General features: G+C 45.6%; 1 protein-coding gene across 7 annotated transcripts in view; it reads left to right on the top strand.

Annotated features, from left to right (window-relative positions):
• The window catches only part of NTRK2 (neurotrophic receptor tyrosine kinase 2), a 196,585-nt gene that overhangs the window by 131,481 nt on the left and 38,657 nt on the right, over nt 1-26,447 (top strand). For 6 of the 7 annotated variants that reach the window (XM_077936018.1, XM_077936019.1, XM_077936015.1 and 3 more), the window contains one exon: nt 10,030-10,218. In XM_077936018.1, the coding sequence (XP_077792144.1) occupies nt 10,030-10,218 (189 nt within the window). The remainder of the gene's footprint in view (nt 1-10,029; nt 10,219-26,447) is intronic. The other variant, XM_077936017.1, reaches the window with a different exon arrangement.

The following is a 26,447-nucleotide window of genomic DNA, read 5'->3' on the forward strand; positions in this document are numbered from 1 at the left end:
TGCTCGGTCTCAGCGCCTGCCAACCTAGCAGTTCGAAAGCACCCCCGGGTGCAAGTAGATAAATAGGGACCGCTTACCAGTGGGAAGGTAAACGGCGTTTCCATGTGTGGCTCTGGCTCGCCAGAGCAGCGATGTCACGCTGGCCACGTGACCCGGAAGTGTCTCCGGACAGCGCTAGCCCTCGGCCTCTAGAGTGAGATGGGCACACAACCCCAGAGTCTGTCAAGACTGGCCCGTACGGGCAGGGGTAACTTACCTTTACCTTTAGATGAGGCCATAGGGTTGGGCGCATGGCACACCAGTGTTCTTGCTTGAGCATGCTGCACATTTCCTGTGTAACATCCAGAAGCTGGAACTTCTTCCCATAAGCTGAGGAGGTGATGTGCTTACAGTGGCAGTCAAAACTCAGGGGTGCTGCCAAAGCCAAGGACACCAAAGCCAGCAGCACAATGATACACAGTAGGAAAAGAGCTGGAGGCCAACGCTAAGGAATGATGGTGTGAATAAAGCCCAGTACATGAGGCCTGCCCTACCATTAGGCAGAGTGAGGCAGCCACTTCAGATGACAAATGTTTTGGTGCAGAGAACAGCAGCAAGATTTTGGGGAGGGGGGTTAAAGCTGTTTGTGTGGTTTGGCCTCCCCTAAGCCGACCTGTCCCATCATAAGTGTTGAAGTAAGATTCCATTGCCAGTCCAGTCAGCTTTTGTAAATAGAACAGGGTACAGTGGTGCCTCGCAAGACGAAATTAATTCGTTCCAAGAGTTTTTTCTTCTTGCGAGTTTTTCGTCTTGCGAAGCACGGTTTCCCATAGGAATGCATTGAAAATCAATTAATGCGTTCCTAGGGAAACCGCCTTCAGACCAGGTCTGGGGACAGTCTGTCCCCCGACCTCTTCTGAAGGCTGGGTGGGGGGGACAAGGGCTTTTCTTCCCACCGCCAGCCTTCAGAAGGCTGTTCTGAAGGCTGGCGGTAGGAAGAAAAGCCCTTCTCCCCCCCACAGGACTTCAAAAGAGCTGCGGGAAGTCCGGCCCTTGGACACCCCCCGGACTTCCCACAGCTCTTTTGAAGTCCGGCGAGGGTCCAAGGGATTCCCTCCCAGCCACCCGCGTTTAAAAGCACTCCGGGGAAAGCAACAAAGCGCGCCGCGCTTTGCTGCTTTCCCCGGAGTGCTTTTAAAGGCGGGGGCTGGGAGGGAATCCCTTGGACCCCCCCGGACTTCCCGCAGCTCTTTTGAAGTCAGGCGAGGGTCCAAGGGATTCCCTCCCAGCCACCCGCGTTTAAAAGCACTCCGGGGAAAGCAACAAAGCCGCGCTTTGCTGCTTTCCCCGGAGTGCTTTTAAAGGCGGGGGCTGGGAGGGAATCCCTTGGACCCCCCCGGACTTCCCGCAACTCTTTTGAAGTCCGGCGAGGGTCCAAGGGATTCCCTCCCAGCCACCCGCGTTTAAAAGCACTCCGGGGAAAGCAACAAAGCGCGCCGCGCTTTGCTGCTTTCCCCGGAGTGCTTTTAAAGGCGGGGGCTAGGAGGGAATCCCTTGGACCCCCCGGACTTCCCGCAGCTCTTTTGAAGTCCGGCGAGGGTCCAAGGGATTCCCTCCCAGCCACCCGCGTTTAAAAGCACTCCGGGGAAAGCAACAAAGCGCGCCGCGCTTTGCTGCTTTCCCCGGAGTGCTTTTAAAGGCGGGGGCTGGGAGGGAATCCCTTGGACCCCCCCGGACTTCCCGCAGCTCTTTTGAAGTCCGGCGAGGGTCCAAGGGATTCCCTCCCAGCCACCCGCGTTTAAAAGCACTCCGGGGAAAGCAACAAAGCGCGCCGCGCTTTGCTGCTTTCCCTGGAGTGCTTTTAAAGGCGGGGGCTGGGAGGGAATCCCAAGGACCCCCGCCGGACTTCCCGATGCTCGGGGAAAGCAGCGCGCTTCGCTGCTTTCCCCAGAGTGCTTTTAAAGGCGGGGGCTGGGAGGGAATCCCAAGGACCCCCGCCGGACTTCCCGATGCTCGGGGAAAGCAGCGCGCTTCGCTGCTTTCCCCAGAGTGCTTTTAAACGCCGGCGGCGGTGACCAGGCCCCGCCCCGTCCCCGCCGCCCGGCATCGGGGCATGGTCCCAATGGCGGGGGCGGGGGGATGCGTTCCCGCCCGCTGCCCGGCATCGGGGCATGGTCCCGATGGCGGGCGGCGGGGGGAGGCGTTCCCGCCCGCCCCCGGCATCGGGGCATGGTCCCGATGGCGGGCGGCGGTGGGAGGCGTTCCCGCCTGCCGACCGGCATCGGGGTATCGTTCCGAAGCCCGGCGGCGGCAGGAGGAGCTGTCCCCGCCCCGCCGCCAGCCTTCAGAGGAGGTCCGAGGACAGCGGGGAAGACGCGCTGCGCTTCCCCGCTGTCCCGGAGATTTCCCTATGGGCTGTCGTCTTGCGAAGCAAGCCCATAGGGAAATTCGTTTTGCGAAGCGCCTCCGCGACGGAAAACCCTTTCGTCTAGCGGGTTTTCCGTCTTGCGAGGCGTTCGTCTTGCGAGGTACCACTGTATTAGAAATGAAGAGTAAATTGGCACACATTCTCCCTGTTTCTAACAATTCCCAGCCGGATACCTGTAGGAAGCCCACAAACTGACCTGGCCTCTTCATGTAGTCCTTTGGGGCCTAGTGAAGACAACCAGTGCTATGGTCCCGTTGCACCAGATCAGGAAAGCTGCCATTTTAAATACCTGACGGGGCCTGAGAGCACCCATTGTTGTTATGTTTCATGGCCTTCTGGAAAATTAAGACTGGGGGGGGCACTTGTCAATGTAGGACAGGACCCACCAGACAGCACTTGCTGACGGACCTCCTTATGTTGTTTGCAAACAAGGCACGAAGGCCTACCCCACCGTTGTTTCCACAGATGCTGTGGACAAGCATGGATGAAAAACCCAAAGTTCATTGGGTTCCCTCTTTTCCCTTTTTGAAAGCAAAGGAACTGTATCTCAGCATTGTCAGTGACACCCACAGAAGTATCACACCACTCAAAAAAGGACAACCAGCAAGCCTGCTTTGGAAGGTACTACATTTCTAGGTGTGTCATACAAAAACACACCCTGCAACACCATAAAGAAAAAAATTAACTGGAAAAACCATATGTGCAATAGAAACAGAAAGCAAACATGAGAATCTACCTTTAAGGTACAGCATTCTAGAGAAAATCTGGCTACAATATGTAGCCTAAGGATAACCTTTCAAACACAGGTCTCGCCATTTGACTGTTGGGAAGTCCTCCAGCTGTGGCTGTGTGCAAGTGTTTCTGCTGTATCCTGTTAATGGCTTAAACCAGGCATGGCCAAACTTGGCCCTCCAGCTGTTTTGGGACTACAACTCCCATCATCCCTAGCTAACAGGACCAGTGGTCAGGGATGATGGGAACTATAGTCCCAAAACATTTGGCGGGCCAAATATGGCAATGCCTGGCTTAAACATATAGGAATACAAGAGAGAGAGAGGAATAGGAGAGAGAGAGAGAGAGAGAGAGAGAGAGAGAGAGAGAGAGAGGGGCAGGCTCTTGCAGCCTCTGGAAGAGTTGTAGGAAGTCAGAGAATCCAACCTCCTAAGGGGAGAATGAGAAGGATCCTGTTGCAAGGGTGTTGAGAGAAAAGTGAATATGGGAGGAACACAGGAATTTATGGTGTAGGGTAGAAAGAACTAGAGAAGAGGATAAGTACTTAGGATGTGTTGCGTGCCATTTCCAGAATCAGAAGTAGAACAGGTGTAAGCAATAGGATTTTCTCCAGATGGCAGACTGCAACTTCCATCATCCTTGACCAATGGCCCCACTGGCTGGGACCAATAGGGATTACATAAGAGCCCTGCTGGATCAGACCAAAGGCCCATTATCCTGTTCTCATAGTGGCCACCCAGCTGCCAGTGGGAAGCCTGTGAACAGGAGCTGAGTGCCAGAGCACTCTGGCCTCTTGCGACCCCCCCCCCCCAATTGGCACACACAGGCCTGCTGTCTCCAGCACTGGAATCTACAAAATCTGGAAGGCAGCATGTTGGCTAACTCTGAAGTAGACCCAGCTTCTATAAGACCTACTTACTCCAAACAATAAGTAAAGCTATAAATATAAAAACAACCACTGCCCAACGTATTACTCATTTTGGCAAAGAATGAAGTCTTTTATTGCTCTAATATTTCAGAGACATTGATGCAGCCTTCACAGTCTAGTTTCTTAAGTTGCCCCAGCATTTGTTGGGCAAGAGGTGGGAGCGGTAACAGCAATGGAATTCAGTCAGGCTGGGTCTCCGATATCAGATTTATTGTGTGCAATAGCAACTGGGAAGCGTGGACTTTCAGATGTTTTGAGTGGGCAAGTAAAGTACTCTGCTATTATTGCATGACACTACAGATGGCTTCCTGGAGTGAGAGTTCTCTGTGGAAATGTACGCCAGTGGGCATTTTGTGGGGGAGTGAGGCTCTTGGGTTGGGGCAGAGGATGGTGTGGTGGCTTCTGGCACTTCCATGGTGTGTGCAGCAGGAAACGTTCTCCACCAGAACGTCGACACACCTCAGAAGGGCCAGTCGCGATCTATGCATTTTTTGAGGGTGGGGAACCTACATAAGAAACATGGATAACTACCGTATTTTTACATCTATAAGATGCCCCCATGTATAAGACGCTCCCTATTTTGGGGAACTCAGATTTAAGAAAATGGGGGGAGATGTATCAGTGTATAAGACGCCCCCTAATTTTTGACATTATTTTTAGGGGGGAACCTAGTCTTATTCATGGACAAATACGGTACTTTTCCAAATCTCCAGGCTAGACACTATACAGTGGTGCCTCGCAAGACGAAATTAATCCGTTCCGCGAGTCTCTTCGTCTTGCGGTTTTTTTCGTCTTGCGAAGCACGGCTATTAGCGGCTTAGCGGCTATTAACGGCTTAGCGGCTTAGCGGCTATTAACGGCTTAGCGGCTTTAAGAAAAAGGAAACAAACTCGCAAGAACTCGCAAGACGTTTCGTCTTGCGAAGCAAGCCCATAGGGAAATTCGTCTTGCGGAACGAGTCAAAAAATGGAAAACCCTTTCGTCTAGCGAGTTTTTCGTCTTGCGAGGCATTCGTCTTGCGGAGCACCACTGTATTGGAAATGATTCACATGCAACTTAGAATGCACATCAGATATAAGAAGGAAGGACGGAAAGCTAGGGCAGGAAGTATTTCTCCCATGTTCTCTCTCTCCTAGGCAGATTGCTGTTTCTTATCTGTTTTTAATTTCCAACTTTAAAAAATAAGAAAAATAATAATCTTCACATGAATTCAGCTGGGAACATCAAGCGGAACTCCATATGTGGTTACTATTAGCTATTAGTGACCTGCATTTCTAGCCTTTTTTTTTTAAAAAAAAATGTACTTTTCCAACTTTTGGTTGTAAGCCAAAGCTGGATTTGTGAAAACATCATCAATAATAGGTGTTATCAAAAGGTTCCTTCTGCTTCTGACAAGTAATTAGCTGACCCCATTTGAACCAGATGCAGCAGAATTTCAGCATTTGGGTGGAAAATTACCCTTTGCCTCAAAGTTCACACACTGTGCGTATGGGAGAGTTGATGGAACAGTGAAAGCTACTTCCAATTCGAAGTGAGTGTTTTTAAATTCGCTTCTGAAAATTGTTTTGCATTCTTGAAACCTCACGCATACATTTGGTTGTTCAATTAAGTGTTGGCTCTATAGCATAGCCTTTGACTGTGGTGTAAATTTGGCAGTGCATTAAGGAAATGGGATGCAGCTTTTCATCTAATAGCTCGTCTGTCAGATAAGCAAGCATTAAAACAGTTTGTACGCCAGTTTACTCACATTTATCAAGGGAGCTGACAAACAAGGTATTTAAAGAGGTGTAAATTTAGCTGTCTCCTGACACACAGAGATTTGCCATCTGTTAATTACATAACAAATAGAGGACAAAAGGGGAAAAAAGTAGGCATTGCGAAATCAGAACACTTGCACTAAGCTCATTCATTGCCACAGTTTTGTCTGGAGTATTTTATTATCTTCTTTTAGGATATTAAAATATGATGGCGGTTTTTGTTTTATTGTTTTCTGTTATGGCTGTTTGTTTGGCATTAATGTAGGTGAGGTGAAGGTTTTCAGAGCACTGTCTAATATTGGTTTGTGGGATCAGTTTCACTTGTTGTGGCCTGAGGATATGGGCAAGATACTGGCAGGGGTCTCGATTATCACAGGTTACATTCAACTACCGGTAAGTTAGGTCCATCCATGTCATTGGTTGAACTCTGGGTCTAAGTGAATCATGTCCATTAATTCTATTGGTTCTACTCTGAATATAAAATATAACTAACACTGGATACTGCCTCATGGGCTGTGTGTTCTGTTGACCCTTGCCTATCATGGCTAATAAATATTAGCCAGGAAGGTTTGACCATATGAAGTGGTTGAGATGGGGGGGGGGTGATACTTATCTCCCAAAAAAGATGCAGCAGTGATCCCTTTCTCAAGAGTTCCTCCCTGGACTCTGAAATTCTAGATAGCTATGATCCACTTCCAAATGTCTCAGGGCAAGAGGATTGAGAGATGACAGGTGATCAGTTTCAGGCATGCTTGGATGAAGCTACCTATTTCACTCTGGCATCATAGATGGCACTGAAATGACCTTGGTCACCCTGACTGATAACCTTTATCAGGTAAGCGACAAGAGGGAGTGCAACTCTGTTGGTTCTTGATCCCGTTGTGCTTTTGATATCATTTAATTAACAAAATGTATACATCGTTTGATTGTAAAAACAAACCAACCTCAAGGCAGTTTACAAAAGATAAGACAGTAAAATCAAGAAAAAAATCACAACCCTGCGGGTGTAGGGCGGTATATAAATTTAATAAAGAATAATTAAAGAATAACGATAACTCTACTTTAAAACAGATCAAGATTACCTCAACTTTCTTTTTTCTGATTTTGAGATTATTATAGTCAATTAAAGTAAATAAGAAGAAAAAGGAAAGAACAGAAAACAAGTTAAAAACAGATCAAGGTTACCTCAGCTTTCTTAGCATCTGGGTGGGCTTGTCTAAACCAGAATGTTATTAGCAAGTGCTTAAAAGAGTACAGTGAATTGGTCCAAGTTGTTAAGGGCTTTATATGCTAATAGTAACTTGGCCCAGCAGCAAATCGGCAACGTTTCAGATCTCTTGAGCACAGGGCCTCACCTGTCAGCAATCGTGCTCCAGCATTCTGCACTAACTATAGTTTCTGGTTCAAGTGTGAGGAAAGTCCCACACAGAGTGCATTGCAGTAATACAGTCTTGAAGCAAGCAACACGTGGACTGCTGTGGTAAGGCTTTCCTGAGCCAGGAATGGCCTTCCCTGTCAAACGAGCTACAGTTGGTAAGAGGCACTTCTAGCCACTGAAGTCCCCTGAGCTTCCAGATACCATTAACCATTGTATCCTCCTGTACTGACACCATATTACAGGACCTCCTCTTGTACCTGCAGAACTGATCCTGGACAGTAGCACTGGGCGTCTTCTGCTCAGTTCCTTGGCATTTGTGCAGGACACATGCTTTTTAACATCTATATGAAGATGGTCAAAGCTATCATCAAGGGATTTGGAGAGTCATCAATATGCAGATGGCACCCAGCTCTGTCTCTCCTTTCATCTGATTCGGAAGAGGCTATTCAGGCACTGGATCTGGGCTTGGAATCTGTAATAACTGGAACTGGATGAGGGTCAAGCGGCTGGGAATGAATCCTGGTGAGATGGAGGCATTGTTGATGGTGGTTTCCAGGTCCTGGAGTTAGGTAGATAGCCTGTTCTCAGTGGTGCAGCACTCCCCTGAGAGTTTGAGGGTTCTTCTAGAGCAGGCATAGGCAAACTCAGCCCTTCAGATGTTTTGGGACTACAACTCCCATCATCCTTAGCTTACAGGACCAGTGGTCAGGGATGATGGGAATTGTAGTCTCAAAACATCTGGAGGGTCGCGTTTGCCTATGCCTGTTCTAGAACTGTTGTTATTGTATGCCCTTGCCCTTTAAGAGCTAATCCCATCCTGGAAGAGCCAGATGGGGCCAAGGAGTTGCTCTGCAGAGGAGCCCCTCAGCTTTTAATATGATGGAAAGTAACAAGTAAAAGGAACTCAACATTTCGTGTAAGGTACCCATAGAAACAAGCAATTGCAAAGAAAACAAAATGCTACTCCAGTTGTCTTCGCTGAAGCAGAAAGGAGACATATTTGGCCATAAGTAGAATCAAATTTCAGTTCCAAGTCATCTGCTGAAGTGTTCTGGCAAAAGAATGAGACCATCATGAAATTTACAAGTTTGTTTGTAACAGAGTAGCGTAGAGGAAGTCAGAAGATGAGGAACACCATCAAGCAGAGAATGGAGACTTCTTTCGTGTTATTTGATGGGTTTCCTGGTTCACAACAGCAGGTGATATGTTAACACGTTTTTGCAAGCTTGTTTGCATTTCTAATTAAGTGCTAAAGGTTGCATTTTGGCTGGATGAAGAACTTTTGTTGAAGCCTGAAGTATTTTCTAAGTTGGGGTCCAAAGTAAGAGGAGGGGTTCAATGGCGTTTACTCTCACAACACTACGCTCCAGCTTCAAGATTTCCCACTACACCCCTGGTGTAGTGGCAAGCATACATAATAACTGTGGTGCAAGTCATTGCTTTTCAGGTAAAGTGAAGTTAAGGGTCATATATAACTGAATTCAAGATGGTCAGTGGATTGAATTAACTTTCTGATTTATGAATTCTGGTTTATGAAAACCCTCTAGAGTACTTTGCATTGGGTGGTGATTTTACAATATAACATGGGCAAATGGGGGGGGGGGGGCTAGTAAAGGGATGTGTGGTCATGGCTTGGGAAGGAGGGATGACTAGTGAGAGGGTGACCGCAGTGGTTGCATTTGTCCTCCGGGCCTGAGGCTCCCCTTCCCCAGAGTACACAATGCTGAGCGAGATGGCCAGACAGCTCAAATTGGCGCTGTCACCTCCCTCACCATGCAAGCCATTCTGGGAGAGGGTGCATTTGAGCTGCTTTTCTCCATCCATTCCATTGCATCTACATTCCATGACTTACAGAGTCACCAGTATCTTACAAGGAGACCCACTTAGGACATGAGTCGTCATCTATACATTTGCTGTGTTTTATTCTTTATTTACTTGTTGCATTTATACGCTGCTCATATATAGCTAAGTTTCATGTGCTGTATGAGCGGGCACTTTATTGATTTAAAAGTACAAAATGCCATCCAAATGGAAAAGAAATGAGAGTTTTAATTGGAGCAAAACAGCAGGAGGAACCGTCTTCGAAACCTTCTAAAAGTCAGCACCGCCTATACGTAATTGCCACGGTTTGCTGTGGGTCAGCTTCCAAAGTGGTAACAGGATAATAATAATATAATAATAATTTATTATTTATACCCCGCCCATCTGGCTGAGTTTCCGCAGCCACTCTGGGCGGCTCCCAATCAAGTGTTAAAAACAGTACAGCGTTAAATATTAAAAACTTCCCTGAACAGGGCTGCCTTCAGATGTCTTTTAAAGATAGGATAACTGCTTATTTCCTTCACATCTGGTGGGAGGGTGTTCCACAGGGCAGGTGCCACTACCGAGAAGGCCCTTTGTCTGGTTCCCTGTAACCTCACTTCTCGCAATGAGGGAACCACCAGAAGGCCCTCGGCGCTGGATCTCAGTGTCCGGGCTGAACGTTGGGGGTGGAGACGCTCCTTCAGGTATACAGGACCGAGGCCGTTTAGGATCAGAGCCAAAGTGATGTGCAAAAGGTCAACTTCCAGAAGCGGCAGCCGTTGAGGTCGGAGGCAAGCAGCCTGGTCAATGGTAGGCAAATAGGCCACACAGCTCAACCTTCAGTAGGTCTGCTGCCTTGGAGGTGCAGAAGTTAAGGCACTAAGCCTCTGGGTGTCCTGGTCTAAAGCTGTTTCCCCGCATCCTCTGTGCAAAACCTTACAGTATGTAAGTGAGGGCCAGAGCAATGATAGAGGGAGGGGAAAACTATGTCAAGTTACAGGGCCATCTTTGTTTCTAACTTTAGGTCCTTCTTCAGTTATCAGCAATGACGACGATTCAGCGAGTCCTCTTCATCACATCTCTAATGGAAGCAACACTCCATCTTCTTCCGAGGGTGGACCAGATGCAGTAATTATTGGAATGACAAAGATTCCCGTAATTGAAAACCCTCAGTATTTTGGGATCACAAATAGTCAACTCAAGCCCGACACGTGTAAGTACAGGTGTTTGTTTATATGTCTTTCGCTGCTTTTTCCTCTCCTGAATTGTGTATGAGAGCCGAACAGCAAATTAACAATGAGGTCCTAAACTTTTTCTTTTTGATTATGGTGCGTAATCTAATTTCGTTTAGATTGTGTGTTCAGTTGGGCTTTCTCTCATGGTGCAAGTAGGACTGCAGTCTAAATGAGCTTTTGAGGTGGGAGAAATGGGGACAGGTGGATTTCTCCAAGCATTTGAATCCGTCAGGCTCTGAAGATCAAAATCTGGTACAATTTTAAATACATGTCAAGGAGGCATAAGCTAAACCTGCCAAATGCCAAAGGTGAAGTTGTAATGCAAATGTTTTGTTTTGTTTTCAGGTAAGTTTAGAGATGTTTGGATTAAATTAATGGCTTCTCTTGTATGTTTTTATTATTTTATTTATTACATGTATATACCACCTTTATCTTCCAAGGAACTTGGTATCCTTCCCAGTTCATCCCCACAAGAACCCTATGAGGTAGATTAGGCTAAGAGATGGTGACATGGTGAGCTTCATGGCTGAGTGGGGATTTGAACCCTGGTCTCCCAGTCCATAGTCCAGCACTCTAACCATTGTGCCACAGAGGCCAAGGCAAATACACTAATACCCTTTCTGTTGATTATTGGAGCAATATATAAAAAGCAGAATGAGGCCGTAGATTGTATCACAATATTATTATTATTATTATTATTATTATTATTATTATTATTATTTTATTTTATTTTATTTTATTTTATTTTATTTTATTTTATTTTATTTTGTTGGGTGGCTTCCAACAAAATATCAAAATACAATAGTCTATTAAACATTAAAAGCTTCCCTAAACAGGGATGCCTTCAGATGTCTTCTAAAAGTCTGGTAGTTGTTTTTCTCTTTGACATCTGGTAGGAGGGCATTCCACAGGGTGGGCGCCACTACCGAGAAGGCCCTCTGCCTGGTTCCCTGTCACTTTGCTTCTCACAGTGAGGGAACCACCAGAAGGCCCTCGGCGCTGGTCCTCAATGTCTGGGCAGAACGATGGGGGTGGAGACGCTCCTTCTACATAACAGTAGATTACTGTTATGAGAATCATTTAATTCCCCTCTATTATTAGTTGCTCCCCCTATTATCGGTGCTCTCAACAGTGGCAACAAACTCAGGATGCCAGCCTATTCTCTTTAAAAAAAAAACTTTTAAAATTTAAAATTAAAATAGCTAGCAGGCTGTGTTGGTAAGAAAGAGTTCAAAGTTGACCTCTTGGCTGCTGTGGTAATCTTAGCCTGCCAAGAGCAGGCTTGTTCTATACAGTGGAACCTTGGTTCTCGAACGGCTTAGTTGATGAAAAAATCAGCTCCCGAATGCCGAAAACCCAGAAGTAAGTGTTCCAGTTTTCAAACGTTTTTCGTTTGGAGTGCAGGAAGCTCCTGCAGCCAACTGGAAACTGCGCCTTGGTTTTTGAATGTTTCGGAAGTTGAACTGACTTCCGGAATGGATTACATTCGAGAACCAAGGTACCACTGTACATCCCAGCCCTCTAGCTTCAAAAGTTTGAATGAACCAGCAGAGAATTTGAGATTTGGTTCCAGTACTTGAAACCTTAAACATTACATGATTCAGAATAGCTCTCTGCTCCTTTTCAAGTCTGCAGAGCGCTCCTACTCCCATTCATTCTATATCTGGAGTGTTTTAACATGTCTCTCTTTTAAATATCCCTGTAAATCTCCATCTCATGTATGGTGAATTTTTCATTTCCAGTCTTCACACATTGCTGGGCTCTGTCCCTTTTGGTTTATCCTTCAGATTAAACTGTCTCCTTGAGATTTTTCTATGGGCTGGTGAACAAGATCAAGAACATCTAACTGGTTTCGCTGCATTACCTACTTGTAGATGGACAAGAGTAGCAATTGAAGTCACAGACTCACAAGGAGGCTCTGAATATGGAAAGCAATTTTTGATATGAGGTCATTGTGTGCAAAAACTTTGGGGTGTGAGGAGCAGCATTTCACCTTGGAATGACCTATAATTTCCAATTATAACTGTTAGAATGGCATTGGAGTGAAGTAATCTGCAGGTGTTAGGATGGGTGGCAGTGGTTTAATTTTTTAAAGATTACACTCTCACGCTTGAAGACTGAAAGCATCTCATACAGCTATTTGGAGGGCCCTGTGTTTGTTTTACAAATTCTGGCGAGAGATGCAATATCCCCTTATCGTCCTTTTGCCCTTTCGTTGATACTGTTACTGCTGACTGATGCCTTGGCTGCTAATATTTCAAAATTGAAATGGGGCGTGGGGGGAGGAAGTGTTGGAAATGTTACACAAATAGACTCACCAGGGAATGGCCATTAATATTACACAAAAATATACCAGAAGGTAATTTAATTGAGCCCACCACACTGAAGTAAAGTCTCTTAATATGGTAAATATAAAGGCTCAAGCACACAACTGCATCATGTACTGTGGAAGAAGAACCTTTGTCCAGGAAAAGGTTACCAGCAGCTAACATGAACTAAAGGAACTAAGGTTGCACACATACAATAACTATAAAGCATGTTCAAAGCACATTCCTCCCCTCAAAGAACTCTGGGCACTGTAGTTTATTCCTCACAGAGTTATAATTCCCAGCAACCCTTAACAAACTACAGAGTCCAGAATTCTTTGGGGGAAAGAATGTACTTCATTTTCCTGTCACCTAAACCAAAGCAAGCCAAAAATTGGGAATTGGGGGGATTAAAAGGGCAAATTATATCATTAAGTGAAAAGAATTGCAAAGGGATTCTGGTCCTCAAAGACTAACGAAGGGCTGGATCCGGCCCAATCACCTTCTTAATCCGGCCTGCAGACGGTCCAGGAATCAGTGTGTTTTTACATGAGTAGAATGTGTCCTTTTATTTAAAATGCATCTCTGGGTTATTTGCGGGGTATAGGAATTCGTTCGTCCCCCCCCCAAAAAAAGATATAGTCTGGCCCCCCACAAGGTCTGAGGCACAGTGGACCGGCCCCCTGCTGAAAAAGTTTGCTGACCCCTGGACTACACGGCCATTAGAAATTGTTGTGCTGGGTTGGCCAAAGGACTCTCTCGTTCAGCGTCCAGTTTCCAGCCAGACCGGTCTCCCAACTACTCATGTGATATATTGCCTGTACAAGTTTGGAGCCCAACACAATTAATTTAACTGATCCCGCTGCATAATTCCTTTGTCCAACATGCAGCGGAGATCACCGAACACCTGCTATTTCTCTGCAGACTCCTTGTTGCTTTAGTTTGCTTCCAAATGGAGTGAACTCTCCTACTCTTTGAAGCCTGTTCTGACAATTTGCCTTTCTTGAACTGCGCTCAAAAGAAAGGTGAAATATAACTTCTTACTGCCATTACTGTTGGGACAAACAAAGCAGTAGAGCTCAATACTTAATGCAGAAAAGGACGAAATTATTTGCAAGTGTTTTAACTATCTGCCAGAAATGTGAGGCTTAGTTTAGTACACGCACAAACAAACAAACAAACAAACAAACGCGTATAAAATAGTTTGTGGTCAAATTTTTTTCCAGAACCTACCTTCACCCCACCCTAAGCACAGCTGGCTATGAAATAGGTTTCGTTTCAAATCAGTTGGATCTACATTTTACCTTTGGCTTCCTTCTACCATTTTAAATCAAGAGCTGAGTTATTGTTAATTTTCATTGACTTCTTATCTATTCCCAAGAAAATTTCAAAGTACTGGTGATCACTGGTGCCAGCTCATCCAAGTGCTATTAGCTCCAGTGTCACAAGAAGCCCTGCTCTTTGAGTAGAATCGAGTGCTAAAAGTGCATCTCCACAAAGTAAGGAGTCAATATTATCAAATAAATGAAATCTCCAGTCCCCCTTGATGAATGCACTGAGTCAAATATATTAATTACGCTCTGGCTGAAATCCAGAATTTCCATTGCTGTTGCTACTACTACATTTATTATTTACCATTTATTTTATTCTGGAAATTGTCCTATTCTGATTATTGTTTACACATTTCGATTAATGCACAGAGAGGGAGCAGGATTGCACCGGCGGATCCCACCCCTGATGTCCGCATGAGCCTCTGAGCACACCCTAAGACGTATGCATTCAGCCGAATTCATGAAATGGGACCTTGCATGCATTCAGTTGGGTGTACATAGGGGTTTCCATGCAGCCAAGAGCCCTGTGTGGTCCCGGTTCTGGATTGCATGGAATACCCAGAACATACTGCATACTTACTTGCTGCCTTGCAGGACATCTTTGGGAGAAGAAATGTCTAAGGAGTAAACCCTACTGGGGCAGAGCTACCTGCCCTGGCACCTGGAGCAGCATGGGGGTGGGGCTAGCCACCCACACATTGAACATGGGGGGACGCCACTAGCTGCCTGCATGGTGAGCATCCCTAGCCACCTGCCGCCCGTGCAGAGAGTGAGGCAGGGTGCTGCTAGCGGCCCTCGCGGCGAGCGGCCCTAGCCACTTGCCTGGCGAGCATCAGGAGTGTTGCCGCTAGTCACCTGTGCGGTGAGTGGTGGGGGGCACTGTTAGCTGCCCACGGCAACATCGTCCCTAGCAGCCCGCCGCCCATGCAGCGAGCGTCCAGGGGCACCACCCGCACAGTGAGCGTGGGGTGGGGGGGTGGCGCGGTGATGTCACCCACCCTTACGGCTGACACTCGGTGCGCATCGCATCCCCTGCACCCGCCTTCCTCCGCCAGTGAACCCTACACAAATCCAGAGTGGAGTCCCTAAGATAGTTGAATGGCGCCTTGCACTCTCCTTTCAGAAACTCCTGCATCCAAGCTAGTATTACTCTGCTTTCCTTTGGACCACATCAGGACCTCCAGACACACTGCCCAGGCTTGCACATTGGAGAAGTCACTTCAGTGCTGCTAATGCAGCAAAAGCAACGCAGGAGGCAACAGTTATAAGTTGCCGGTCTCTGCAGCCACAGCAGGTGCTGTGATTCTCCAGTGGCTTGACTTCACCCTTGGAGGCACACTCCATTGCCTCTCGAGTCAGACAGGTGCCAACAACTGCTTCCTCCTGTTGGCACATAGGAGTCCCTTTCACCCATTCAGCTGAACATGTGGGTGTTCTTTGTATGCCTTGAGGCGCACAAAGGCATTGCCGGCAGGAGCAGCAAGTTCAGTCATATTCCCCTTATGTACTCAGTGACGCTGTGGAGGAATGAGGGAACACGGCTACAGTGGTGCCTCGCAAGATGAAATTAATTCGTTCCACGAGTTTTGTCGTCTTGCGATTTTTTTCGTCTTGCGAAGCACGGTGTCAGAAAAGTTTCGGAAAAGCTTCAAAAATCACCAAAGTCTTCAAAAACCTCAAAAAAGGCTACCACACCGTGTGCTATGCGTTGCTCCTCAAAGTCAAGTCGCAACTGTATTAACGGTGTTAAGAAAAAGGAAACAAACTTGCAAGACGTTTCCGTCTTGCGAAGCAAGCCCATAGGGAAAATCGTCTTGCGAAGCAGCTCAAAAAACAAAAAACCCTTTCATCTTGCGGGTTTTTTGTCTTGCGAGGCATTCGCCTTGCGAGGTACCACTGTATTATGTTAGCCATTGCAGCTGGCAACATATAGTTGTCTGGAACCAGCAGCAAGGAACCTTTTTCAGCCAAAGGCCACATTTCCACATTAGAGCACAGCCAATTTAGCATACCCTCCAACATTTCTCTGTTGAAAAGAAGAACATCCCATCCCATAGCAGTCGTACTAGTAGTAATTTTATTTTTTATTGGCCACCCATCTGACTGGGTTGCCACAGCTTCCAACATATATAAAAACATAATAAAACATTAAACATTTTTTAAAAAACTTCCCTACAGAGGGCTACCTTCAGATGTCTTCTAAAAGATGAATAGTTACTTTTATCCTTGGCTTTGGGGGTCGTATAATTCCATACCCTCCCATTTCTCCAATGAAAATAAGGACATCCTAAGGAAACATGGGTGGTGCTGTGGTCTAAACCACTGAGCCTAGCGCTTGCCGATCAGAAGGTTGGCGGTTCGAATCCCCACGACGGGGTGAGCTTTCGTTGCTCGGTCCCAGCTCCTGCCAACCTAGCAGTCTGAAAGCACACCAAAGTGCAAGTAGATAAATAGGTACCGCTCCAGCGGGAAGGTAAATGGCGTTTCCATGTGCTGCTCTGGTTCACCAGAAGTGGCTTAGTCATGCTGGCCACATGACCCGGAAAAACTGTCTGCGGTCAAACGTTGGCTCCCTTGGCTTGCAAAGCGAGATGAGCACCACAACCCCAGAGTTGTTTGTGACTGGACTTAACTGTCAGGGGTCCTTTACCAACTGTCAGGGGTCCATTCAGGGATCTAGTCTGAAGCTGGGATGGCTTCTGCAAATTCGGGACTGTCTCTGGAAAATAAGGACTGGGGGATCCAATTTAGCCCCATCTTCACTACATGCCAAGAGAGTTATTAGGAGACTCCTGTTCCTTTTCCAGATCTACTGTTCACGGAATTGATTGACAATCAGTTCCTCTCTGCAGGGAACTCTAAGAATCATATGTCTCTGGTAGGAATTAGGGTCTCCTAACAGTTCTCAGCACCTTTAACAAATTGCACTTCCCAAGATTTTTGAGGGGAAGCCATGACTGTTTAAAGTGGTATGACTCTGCTTTTAATGTATTGGGCAGATGTGAAGATTCCTGTGCCTGGTTGCACATTGTGCTTTGGGTCCACACGAACCAGTTTTCTTGTGCAAAAGAGCATCTTTGGAATGCGTTCCGTGCAATGCATAAATGTTAAAAGATCAAACTATTCTACCATCAGTTAATACAACTTGAGTGCTTCGGCCATTTGTAATTTTATCTGAACAACCAGAGTTAGCCCAAAGGATAACAGCAGGCTGGGGGGGGGGGGGAAGGAGGGAATCCATTTAATCTTCAATTTAATGTATTCATTTGTATAATTTTTAGTTTTGCCTTTCAAATCTCTCATAAATCTTTTGGTAAGAAGACGAGCACATAGTTAGAATTATTCATAAATCAATCAAACATCATCTTTGCTTCAATTCATTATCAAGTGATCATGTCATTAATCAAATGTTTTTACTTGCATTACGTTCCTTGCCTCCGGCAAGTTTGTCAGAAATTAGCTTGAGGGAAAAGCTTGTTGCTGACAAGCTAGCATGCAGTAAAAATAAGAATGCCATTGCTCCAAATGAATTGTTTCTGCAGTGTTAGTCAGGTACAGAACAATGCATAGCACATTAAAATATAAAATCCACTTTAGGGCAATAGAATAAAATAGTCATAAAATAGTCATAAAATAGTAAGCAAGCTTTTGAGTTCTGCAGAACTCTTAACCAGGCAGGAGGATATGCAAGATTGGGTGGGAGGAAGTAGAGGGGACTGGTGAAGTTCTTTGCTTCCCAAGTCTGCAGTTAGAGCAGTCTTCAGCTGGAATGCACCAATCTATTGGACCTAACTGGATTAAGCCTCTCACAGTGCAAAGCCCGATTATAACTTGCATCCAAGTCTATTTCTCTGCATTTGAGAATATAAAATTTAGCCATGACTACTTAGTTCTTCTTTCTCAAGCTATAATTAGAATATGTTGTTCCCTTGGAAGGCACAGAACAAAAACAAAGAACGATATGTAGTCTTTAAAGCTGGAAGTTACTTTTTAGGTGGCAAGTCAGTAGGATATTTTTTAGATAGCATTGCCTAGTAGTTGGAGGGCATGAAGCCCTCAGAAGTAAAGTTTTATCTTCAGGGGAAATCACTGGATTGCAGCTCCAAGGGAAATCACTGCACCAGTTAATAGGTAAAGGTAAAGGTACCCCTGGCTATTAGGTCCAGTTGTGGACGACTCTGGGGTTGCGCGCTCATCTCACTCTATAGGCCGAGGGAGCCGGTGTACAGCTTCCAGGTCATGTGGCCAGCATGACTAAGCCGCTTCTGGTGAACCAGAGCAGCGCACGGAAACGCTGTTTACCTTCCCGCCACAGCAGTACCTATTTATTTACTTGCATTGGTGTGCTTTCGACCTGCTAGGTTGGCAGGAGCTGGGACCGAGCAACGGGAGCTCACCCCATCATGGGGATTCGAACCGCCGACCTTCTGATCGGCAAGCCCTAGACTTCGTGGTTTAGACCACCGTGTCACCCGCGTCCCTGCACCAGTTAATACATTGGAATAATTCACACACTGAGGTCATATTCATACAAACAGTTACTTTACCATTTATCTATGGACAATACAGCACAACAGCAATATGACTGCTGCATCCAACTCTGATGTTTCCCTTTGGAGCTCTTTAAAAAGAGACAGAAACATTGTCTTTCGGGAGAAAATACACACATTTTCTCAGCTGAGGTTCAATGCATGCATTCACAACACACATTTAGTAGCTAAAAAACCCTTCCATGACATTGGTGAAAATTTCTGCCAGGAAGCTGCAGCTCTGTCCATGAAGGTGACGCTCCAGACATACTTGAGCTCCAAATCTTGGGATGTGTACTCCAACAAGATCTGGAGGCCACAGGTTCCTCATTCCTGCCTTAGGCACTCTCTTCCGATTCTCCCCAAGGACAGGCTGTTAACCCTCACGCCATGTCTGAACTAGCTCCAGCCTTGACAAAAGCCAGCATGCCACAAGGTGTGTGTGTATGAATGGCAAAGTGCAGGCAGTGTAAAGCAAGGCCTATGCAGGTTTTGATTCTGAACACTCCACCCCAGTTCTTCAGGCTCTATGGGCTCTTTAAAGCCATAAGAGTGCCAACATTACTGATATAGAACCTCTCTGATGCCAGCCTATCTTAGAAGTATAGGGAAACTGGATTTTTGGAGTGTTTTCTTAGACGGATGAAGTATTATGCTTAAAATGTCACTTGCTTCTCATTTGCTTAGGTGCTGACCAAGAAAACCCAGATATGCCACATTCTCCTTTTAGATACAAAACAGAGAATGGAACCTAGAAAAGAGTGGAGAGAAAAATGAGGGAGGCAGCCCCAAAACAGCCTGTCTTTGGCTGTTTAACATGCTGATGTCATAAATTAAAACAATATTTTGCAGCTGTGCCATGCCACATCTTAGGCAATTAAAGCTATTAAATAGATTCCATCCTTACACCCTTTGACAGAATATCTGCAGAATTTGGGTTAAAGCACCGAAGGCATTTGGGAGTGTTACCATCTCTGTTGATATATTTCCTGGCTGGTGTTAACAACATCCATGCTTAATGATGACAGATCTTTTTAGCTGGCTTTCAACAGGAGGTAATGTACTCACATTATAAGTTTTCTTCTTCCTGGCACTTCTCTCAGAGACTCCCAGGCAGGTTAGGAAGTGAATTCTGCCTCCAATTTTGCAACAACAACAAAAAGCCATGGAAGATGGGTGAATGATGATAAGAGTTGAACTGGGGGAAAGGTTTGGGTGAAAATCGAATAATAATGCTTTTTAACATGTCCAGAGTTGCCATTCAGAGCTTTCAGAGATTACGGAGCCCTTTAGAGACATGCTTTCAGTACCAGATAGGCAGGGGGGGGGATTTGATTCAGTTTGCATTTAAAGGTGAATGTACCTAATTCACACTCACTGAATTAGTGTATGACCTAAAATTCAGCCATCTTTCAAAATTCACACTTTAATTTTGCAGTGCAGTTCTTCAGCTACATAATATGTGCAAAAGTGCATATACTAAAGGATACATATACATTAGTTAGATATATATATATTAGATACATATATATTAGTTAGAATAACATACAAAAGTGCATTACGTTAAGTGAAATTGCATTGCAAGACTGTATATTGGGGAACATTTCATGTAAAAATGTATATAGTAGGAGAAATTTGCACAAGAACGCTAATGAATTTTCGTGATGCAGAAATATTGAGAACTGAACTTGACTGGAAAAAGGAGAAAATGAAATAAACCAAAACTGATATATTCACCTATTTCTAGTATCAGCCCCTGAGAAAATGGCTGAAATAAATATTCCAGAATGCACATCTCTCACTCTCACTCTCTCACACACAGGACCCTAAGGCTGGAATCCTGTGCACTTACTTGGGTGTAAATCCCATTAAAATAAGGAAGTCTTAGCTCTAAGTAGGGTGGGACACGGGTGGCGCTGTGGGTAAAACCTCAGTGCCTAGGACTTGCTGATCGTAAGGTCGGCGGTTCGAATCCCCGCGGCGGGGTGAGCTCCCGTCGTTCGGTCCCAGCGCCTGCCAACCTAGCAGTTCGAAAGCACCCCTAAGTGCAAGTAGATAAATAGGTACCGCTTTCTAGTGGGAAGGTAAACGGCGTTTCCGTGTGTGGCACTGGTGCTGGCTCGCCAGTTGCAGCTTCGTCACGCTGGCCACGTGACCTGGAAGTGTCTTCGGACGGCGCCGGCTCCCAGCCTCTTGAGCGAGATGAGCGCGCAACCCTAGAGTCGGTCACGACTGGCTCGTACGGGCAGGGGTACCTTTACCTAGCTCTAAGTAATGTTTAACAGGCTCAGTAAATATGGACAGTGTAGAACTTGATGACAACCCAGAGAAGGTGAACAAACGGGGGTTGCATTTTCCAGGTCTACAGTGGTACCTCAGGTTAAGTACTTAATTCGTTCTGGAGGTCCGTTCTTAACCTGAAACTGTTCTTAACCTGAGGTACCACTTTAGCTAATGGGGCCTCCCGCTGCCTCACGATTTCTGTTCTCATCCTGAGGTAAAGTTCTTAACCCGAGGTACTATTTCTGGGTTAGCGGAGTCTGTAACCTGAAGCGTCTGTAACCCGAGCTACCACTGTATAAGGCAAATGCAAAGCCTACCATGCTTAGAATGCCACTTTCCAGTCTCCGTACATGTGCACAAGACATTTGAAAGAGATTTTGTGCCCTGTATGGTTTTCATTCTAAAGGTAATAGCCGCTTTGGTGATGGTGACTTTCAAACAGGGCCACAGCTCAACAAGACGTGTTTCTTAAAGCCTCCCCATGTCATGGCCCAATTCAAATTGTCCCATCCCCTGGTGGCTGATTTTGGAGGCATCTCAAACATCACTTTTAGTCTGGCCCTAAATAAACAAACGTGGGACGCGGGTGGCGCTGTGGGTAAAACCTCAGTGCCTAGGACTTGCCGATCGCATGGTCGGCGGTTCAAATCCCCACGGCGGGGTGCGCTCCCATCGTTCGGTCCCAGCGCCTGCCAACCTAGCAGTTCGAAAGCACCCCCGGGTGCAAGTAGATAAATAGGGACTGCTTACCAGCGGGAAGGTAAACGGCGTTCCGTGTGCTGCGCTGGCATGCCAGATGCAGCTTCGTCACGCTGGCCACGTGACCCGGAAGTGTCTGCGGACAGCGCTGGCTCCCGGCCTATAGAGTGAGATGAGCGCACAACCCTAGAGTCTGTCAAGACTGGCCCGTACGGGCAGGAGTACCTTTACCTTTAAATAAACAAACACAAAGCACACAGGGGTTTATGGCACCCAGTAACACAGGGTCAAGGCTATATTAACATCCATTCCACAGATGCAGAGTAATGGACAGTCCCTTGCTGAATTTGAGGTGGCTGGCAGAGCCGCTAAGCAACTCTTTTTCGAAGCACATGTGTGGTTTCTTAGTGAGCAGCTCCCCTAGGCTACTCAAGATGAATGAATATAAATTAATTTAACAGTACCTAAAATGCTTAAGTGGGAAAGTGGGAAGAAATCTGATTAATATTACAAATTAACTGTGATCTAGAGACTTTTACCTAGAGGAGAGTGTACGATACTTTCCATGCTCTTCATTTAACTATCTCAACCCTTGCCAGCCTCAAAACTTGCCTTACGTTTTTAGCACATTCCCCAAAAACTAAATTCTGTTGTATGCCAGGTGCCAGATATGGTTTTTCATGACAACTATCAACTCTTTTCAAATATCAAATATTAAAATCAAATAGAAAATATTGCCATATTTCAAATACTGATGCCGACTTTCCATCTCAAATTAATTGTCAACATTCCATACCATTAAACACATTTGTATTCACAGTGGCTGCATTTTTAATATTTGTTTCATTAATAATATATTCCATCTGCTGCTCAAAGCTGTGTGTACAGAAGCTATCCCCAGATATCCTATCCAGGCATTGACCAGACTCAGACCTGATTAGCAAATTTGGGGCTTCATGTCTCTTTAGATTAGGGTTGGGGAACCTTTTTCCCGCTAGGTGTTGTTAAACTACAACTCCCATCTTCCATGACCATTGGTCATGCTTGCTGGAGCTGATGGGAGTCATAGTTAAACAATATTGGGGGGGGGGAATAGGTCCCTCATCACTTTATAGAAAACTTTGCATTGTTTCACAGCAAGATCAAGTGGTGATCTGCTGTGTCAACAATTCAGTCCATGTAAAACTTTCACATCACCCAACGTTTTGATAAGCCTGAGGCTTTTTGGTGTTGTCAGTTCATCCATTCTGATACTGGCTGTTTAAATCCTCAATAGTTCCAAGTATTGAGCTTTAAATGGCAAATATATACCATATTTTTCTGTGTATAAGACTAGGTTTCCCCCCAAAAAAATAATGTCAAAAATCGGTGGGCATCTTATACACTGATAGTACCAAGGGTGGACTGGCAATTGGTTGTTGCCCCCAAAATAGGGGGCGTCTTATACATGGGGGCGTCTTATAGATGGAAAAAGACTGTATATAGTAAAGCAGTAAATTTAAATTACATAATCAGTGGATAGGAAATCAATAAGGCAATGCATGTGGTGAACCAATCCTTAAATAGGTTGTAATTGACAACAATAGCAGAAGGGCTATTGAAAGTAAACAAGGATATAGATTATCAGCAATATCTTGATGATCGGTGGAGGAAAGCTTACTTATTGCTTACCTAAGAGACCCAGGATTCATGCAGGGCATTCCAACATGACTGTTAATGGAAGATGAAATGTAGGAGCTACCTGAAAAGGCTTATTGGTGATGCCATCGAATGCTCTATGACAGGCATGTCCAACTCCCAAGAGACTGTGATCTGTTTCCACTATAAAAAAAACTGGCAGTGATCTACCCATTGGATTGACCATATTGTTTGGATTGTTGAGCTTTTCTTAGGGAGCCAGAGTTGCTGAGCTTTTTTTTTTTTTTTTTGGGGGGGGGGGGGTAAATAGCTGAGAGTCCAAAGATTGACCAGGATCGACCACGGACACCCCACGATCAACCAGTAGGCCTGTTCTATGAGAACACTGCAGAATTAAGGGTTCTTGATGAATCAGAGATGCCAGCTCAGTTTTCTTCTAAGCACTGGTTAGTCTTAAGGTCTAGCTTCCAAACCTGTGGCTGTGGGACACCTAGAGGGGCGCACAGTGTTTTGGAAAGGGATAGGATTATAAACCACATGGGACTTCCTCCCCACCATTTGCCAAAACCTATGTGAGGCACATGTACAACTGTTTCCCGCTTACCCACATTAGATTGGTTTGCACGGTGCCTTTCCAGATGACCACTTATACAGTGGTGCCCCGCAAGACGAATGCCTCGCAAGACGAAAAACTCGCTAGACAAAAGGGTTTTCCGTTTTTTTGAGTCGTTCCGCAAGACGAATTTCCCTATGGGCTTGCTTCGCAAGACGAAACGTCTTGCGAGTTCTTGCGAGTTTGTTTCCTTTTTCTTAAAGCCGCTAAGCTGCTAATAGCCGTGCTTCGCAAGACGAAAAAACCGCAAGACGAAGAGACTCGCGGAACGGATTAATTTCGTCTTGCGAGGCACCACTGTAGATGGTTTAAGAAGGGCCTGAAGATGTCCAGTTAAAAAAAAAAAAGGTACTTTTGATATTGTGTTGCAACCTATCGATTCCTGCATGCGCCATTCACAGCATGGGACCAGTGACTAGGATGTTAGACATAGACTAAGGTGGAGCCATGGTTTTCCCAGTAGTGATGTATGGAAGTGAGAGCTGGACCATCAAGAAGGCTGATCGCTGAAGAATTGATGCTTTTGAATTATGGTGCTGGAGGAGACTCTTGAGAGTCCCATGGACTGCAAGAAGATCAAACCTATCCATTCTTAAGGAAATCAGCCCTGAGTGCTCACTGGAAGGAGAGATCCTGAAGCTGAGGCTCCAATACTTTGGCCACCTCATGAGAAGAGAAGACTCCCGGGAAAAGACCCTGATGTTGGGAAAGATGGAGGGCACAAGGAGAAGGGGACGACAGAGGACGAGATGGTTGGACAGTGTTCTCGAAGCTACAAACATGAGTTTGACCAAACTGCGGGAGACAATGGAAGACAGGAGTGCCTGGCATGCTCTGGTTCATGGGGCCATGAAGAGTCGAACATGACTCAACGACTAAACAACACGAAGGTGGAGCAGGTTCAAATTCCCACATGCCCACAAAGCTTACTGGTGACGTTGCAATAAGATGGTAGGGGACGGATGGGATTCTGTCCTGAACTCCTCGTAGGAAGAGCAAAATAAAAATATGTCATGGAATAAATAACTGCATGCACAAATATTTGCATACTAAGCTATAGAACTGAAGTCAAGAGGCAGGTTGAGGAACAAGAGAAGGCAGAGTAGATTTAGAACAGTTGTGGGGAGGCTTCAGAATGTTGGAGAATATTATCTTATGGTCAAGCTCATTAGGGTAGCTGAATAAATCAGAGCTGAATAAAAGTGATTGTCCTTTATCTGCGCATGCCCTTATTCAGCAAAGTCCTGCATCTGCCGGAAGATTGGACTCATGCCCTTCTGTGAATAGCAAACAGCCTTGGATGCTTGCCTCGTGCCCACTTTTTCAGGAACAGTGGGCTGTGAGGAGGGGGCGACCGTGGTTACAAATACTTGTGATTGTTTCCCCCTCCTTTCAGATGTATCGGAACAAAATGTTCAGGCCGTGGCCCATCTCCCTCTGCTTCTCAGGCTACGGATGGAAAGTTGTGAGCGAGTTCATTATGGTGTGATAAATCAGCCAATAAACTTGCATGCATTGTCACTGCGGAAGTGTTGGGGCAGCTCGTGTTCCTTAGTGACAGCTGCTTGGCACAGGATGCCGCAATTATCAACAGAGAGAGATTTTGAGAGAGAAGAGGAAGAAGAGGAAGATAGATGGATATATTTTGAGAGAGGGAGGCTGGGAGAGAGATGCAATTCGGAGGGAAAGGGTATGCCTAGGTGTAGACAGCACAGAAGCATTGTAGCAAGTGTGTTGTTTTGCTGTGGGGCAAAAATAATAGTATGTAAATTATTATTAATCCTACCAGAAACTCAGTGGGGGGGAACCTGTGGGTGCAACTTCTGTTCCATTCATTTTGTTTAGTTATTTATATGTGGGTTTTATTGGTTTTTTTATTGCATTTTGGTGTTTGCTTTTTATTTTCCTTTTAATGTTTAAGAGAATCTTTTGTTTCATTGTTAATTGCATTACTTTAAATGTGAAGTATAGAATGGGAAGAAATGGAGGCCGTGAGAGATTTTACTTTCATGGGCTCCATGATCACTGCAGATGGTGACAGCAGCCATGAAATTAAAAGATGCCTGCTCCTTGGGAGAAAGGCGATGGCAAACCTAGACAGCATCTTAAAAAGCAGAGACATCACCTTGCCGACAAAGGTCCGTATAGTAAAAGCTATGGTTTTCCCAGTAGTGATGTATGGAAGTGAGAGCTGGACCATAAAGAAGGCTGGTTGCTGAAGAATTGATGCTTTTGAATTATGGTGCTGGAGGAGACTCTTGAGAGTCCCATGGACTGCAAGAAGATCAAACCTTATGAGAAGAGAAGACTCCCTGGAAAAGACCCTGATGTTGGGAAAGATGGAGGGCACAAGGAGAAGGGGACGATAGAGGACGAGATGGTTGGACAGTGTTCTCGAAGCTACGAACATGCGTTTGTCCAAACTGCGGGAGGCAGTGGAAGACAGGAGTGCCTGGCGTGCTCTGGTCCATGGGGTCACGAAGAGTCGGACACGACTAAACAGCAACAAATGTGAATCATAATATATTTGGATCTGATTCTCATTTGTAATGTGTTATTTTTTATTTTTCGCAGTGTTCTATTTGATCATTTAAGGCAGCTTGAATCCTACTTTGAAATTCTTTTGGAAATGTGAAGCAGTGTAGAAATGATAGGCTGTGATGCTGGTGTTGGCTGAACTGTTGTACAATGAGATTTAGGTAGCTCCCCATCACCAAGTCAAATGGCCAAATATCAGCCTTAAACCCAGCATGCATTTTTTTCTTTCTACAGTGGTGCCCCGCAAGACGAATGCCTCGCAAGACGAAA

This window comes from Podarcis muralis, chromosome 11, assembly GCF_964188315.1.
Source record: "Podarcis muralis chromosome 11, rPodMur119.hap1.1, whole genome shotgun sequence".
Taxonomy (NCBI): Eukaryota; Metazoa; Chordata; class Lepidosauria; order Squamata; family Lacertidae; genus Podarcis; species Podarcis muralis.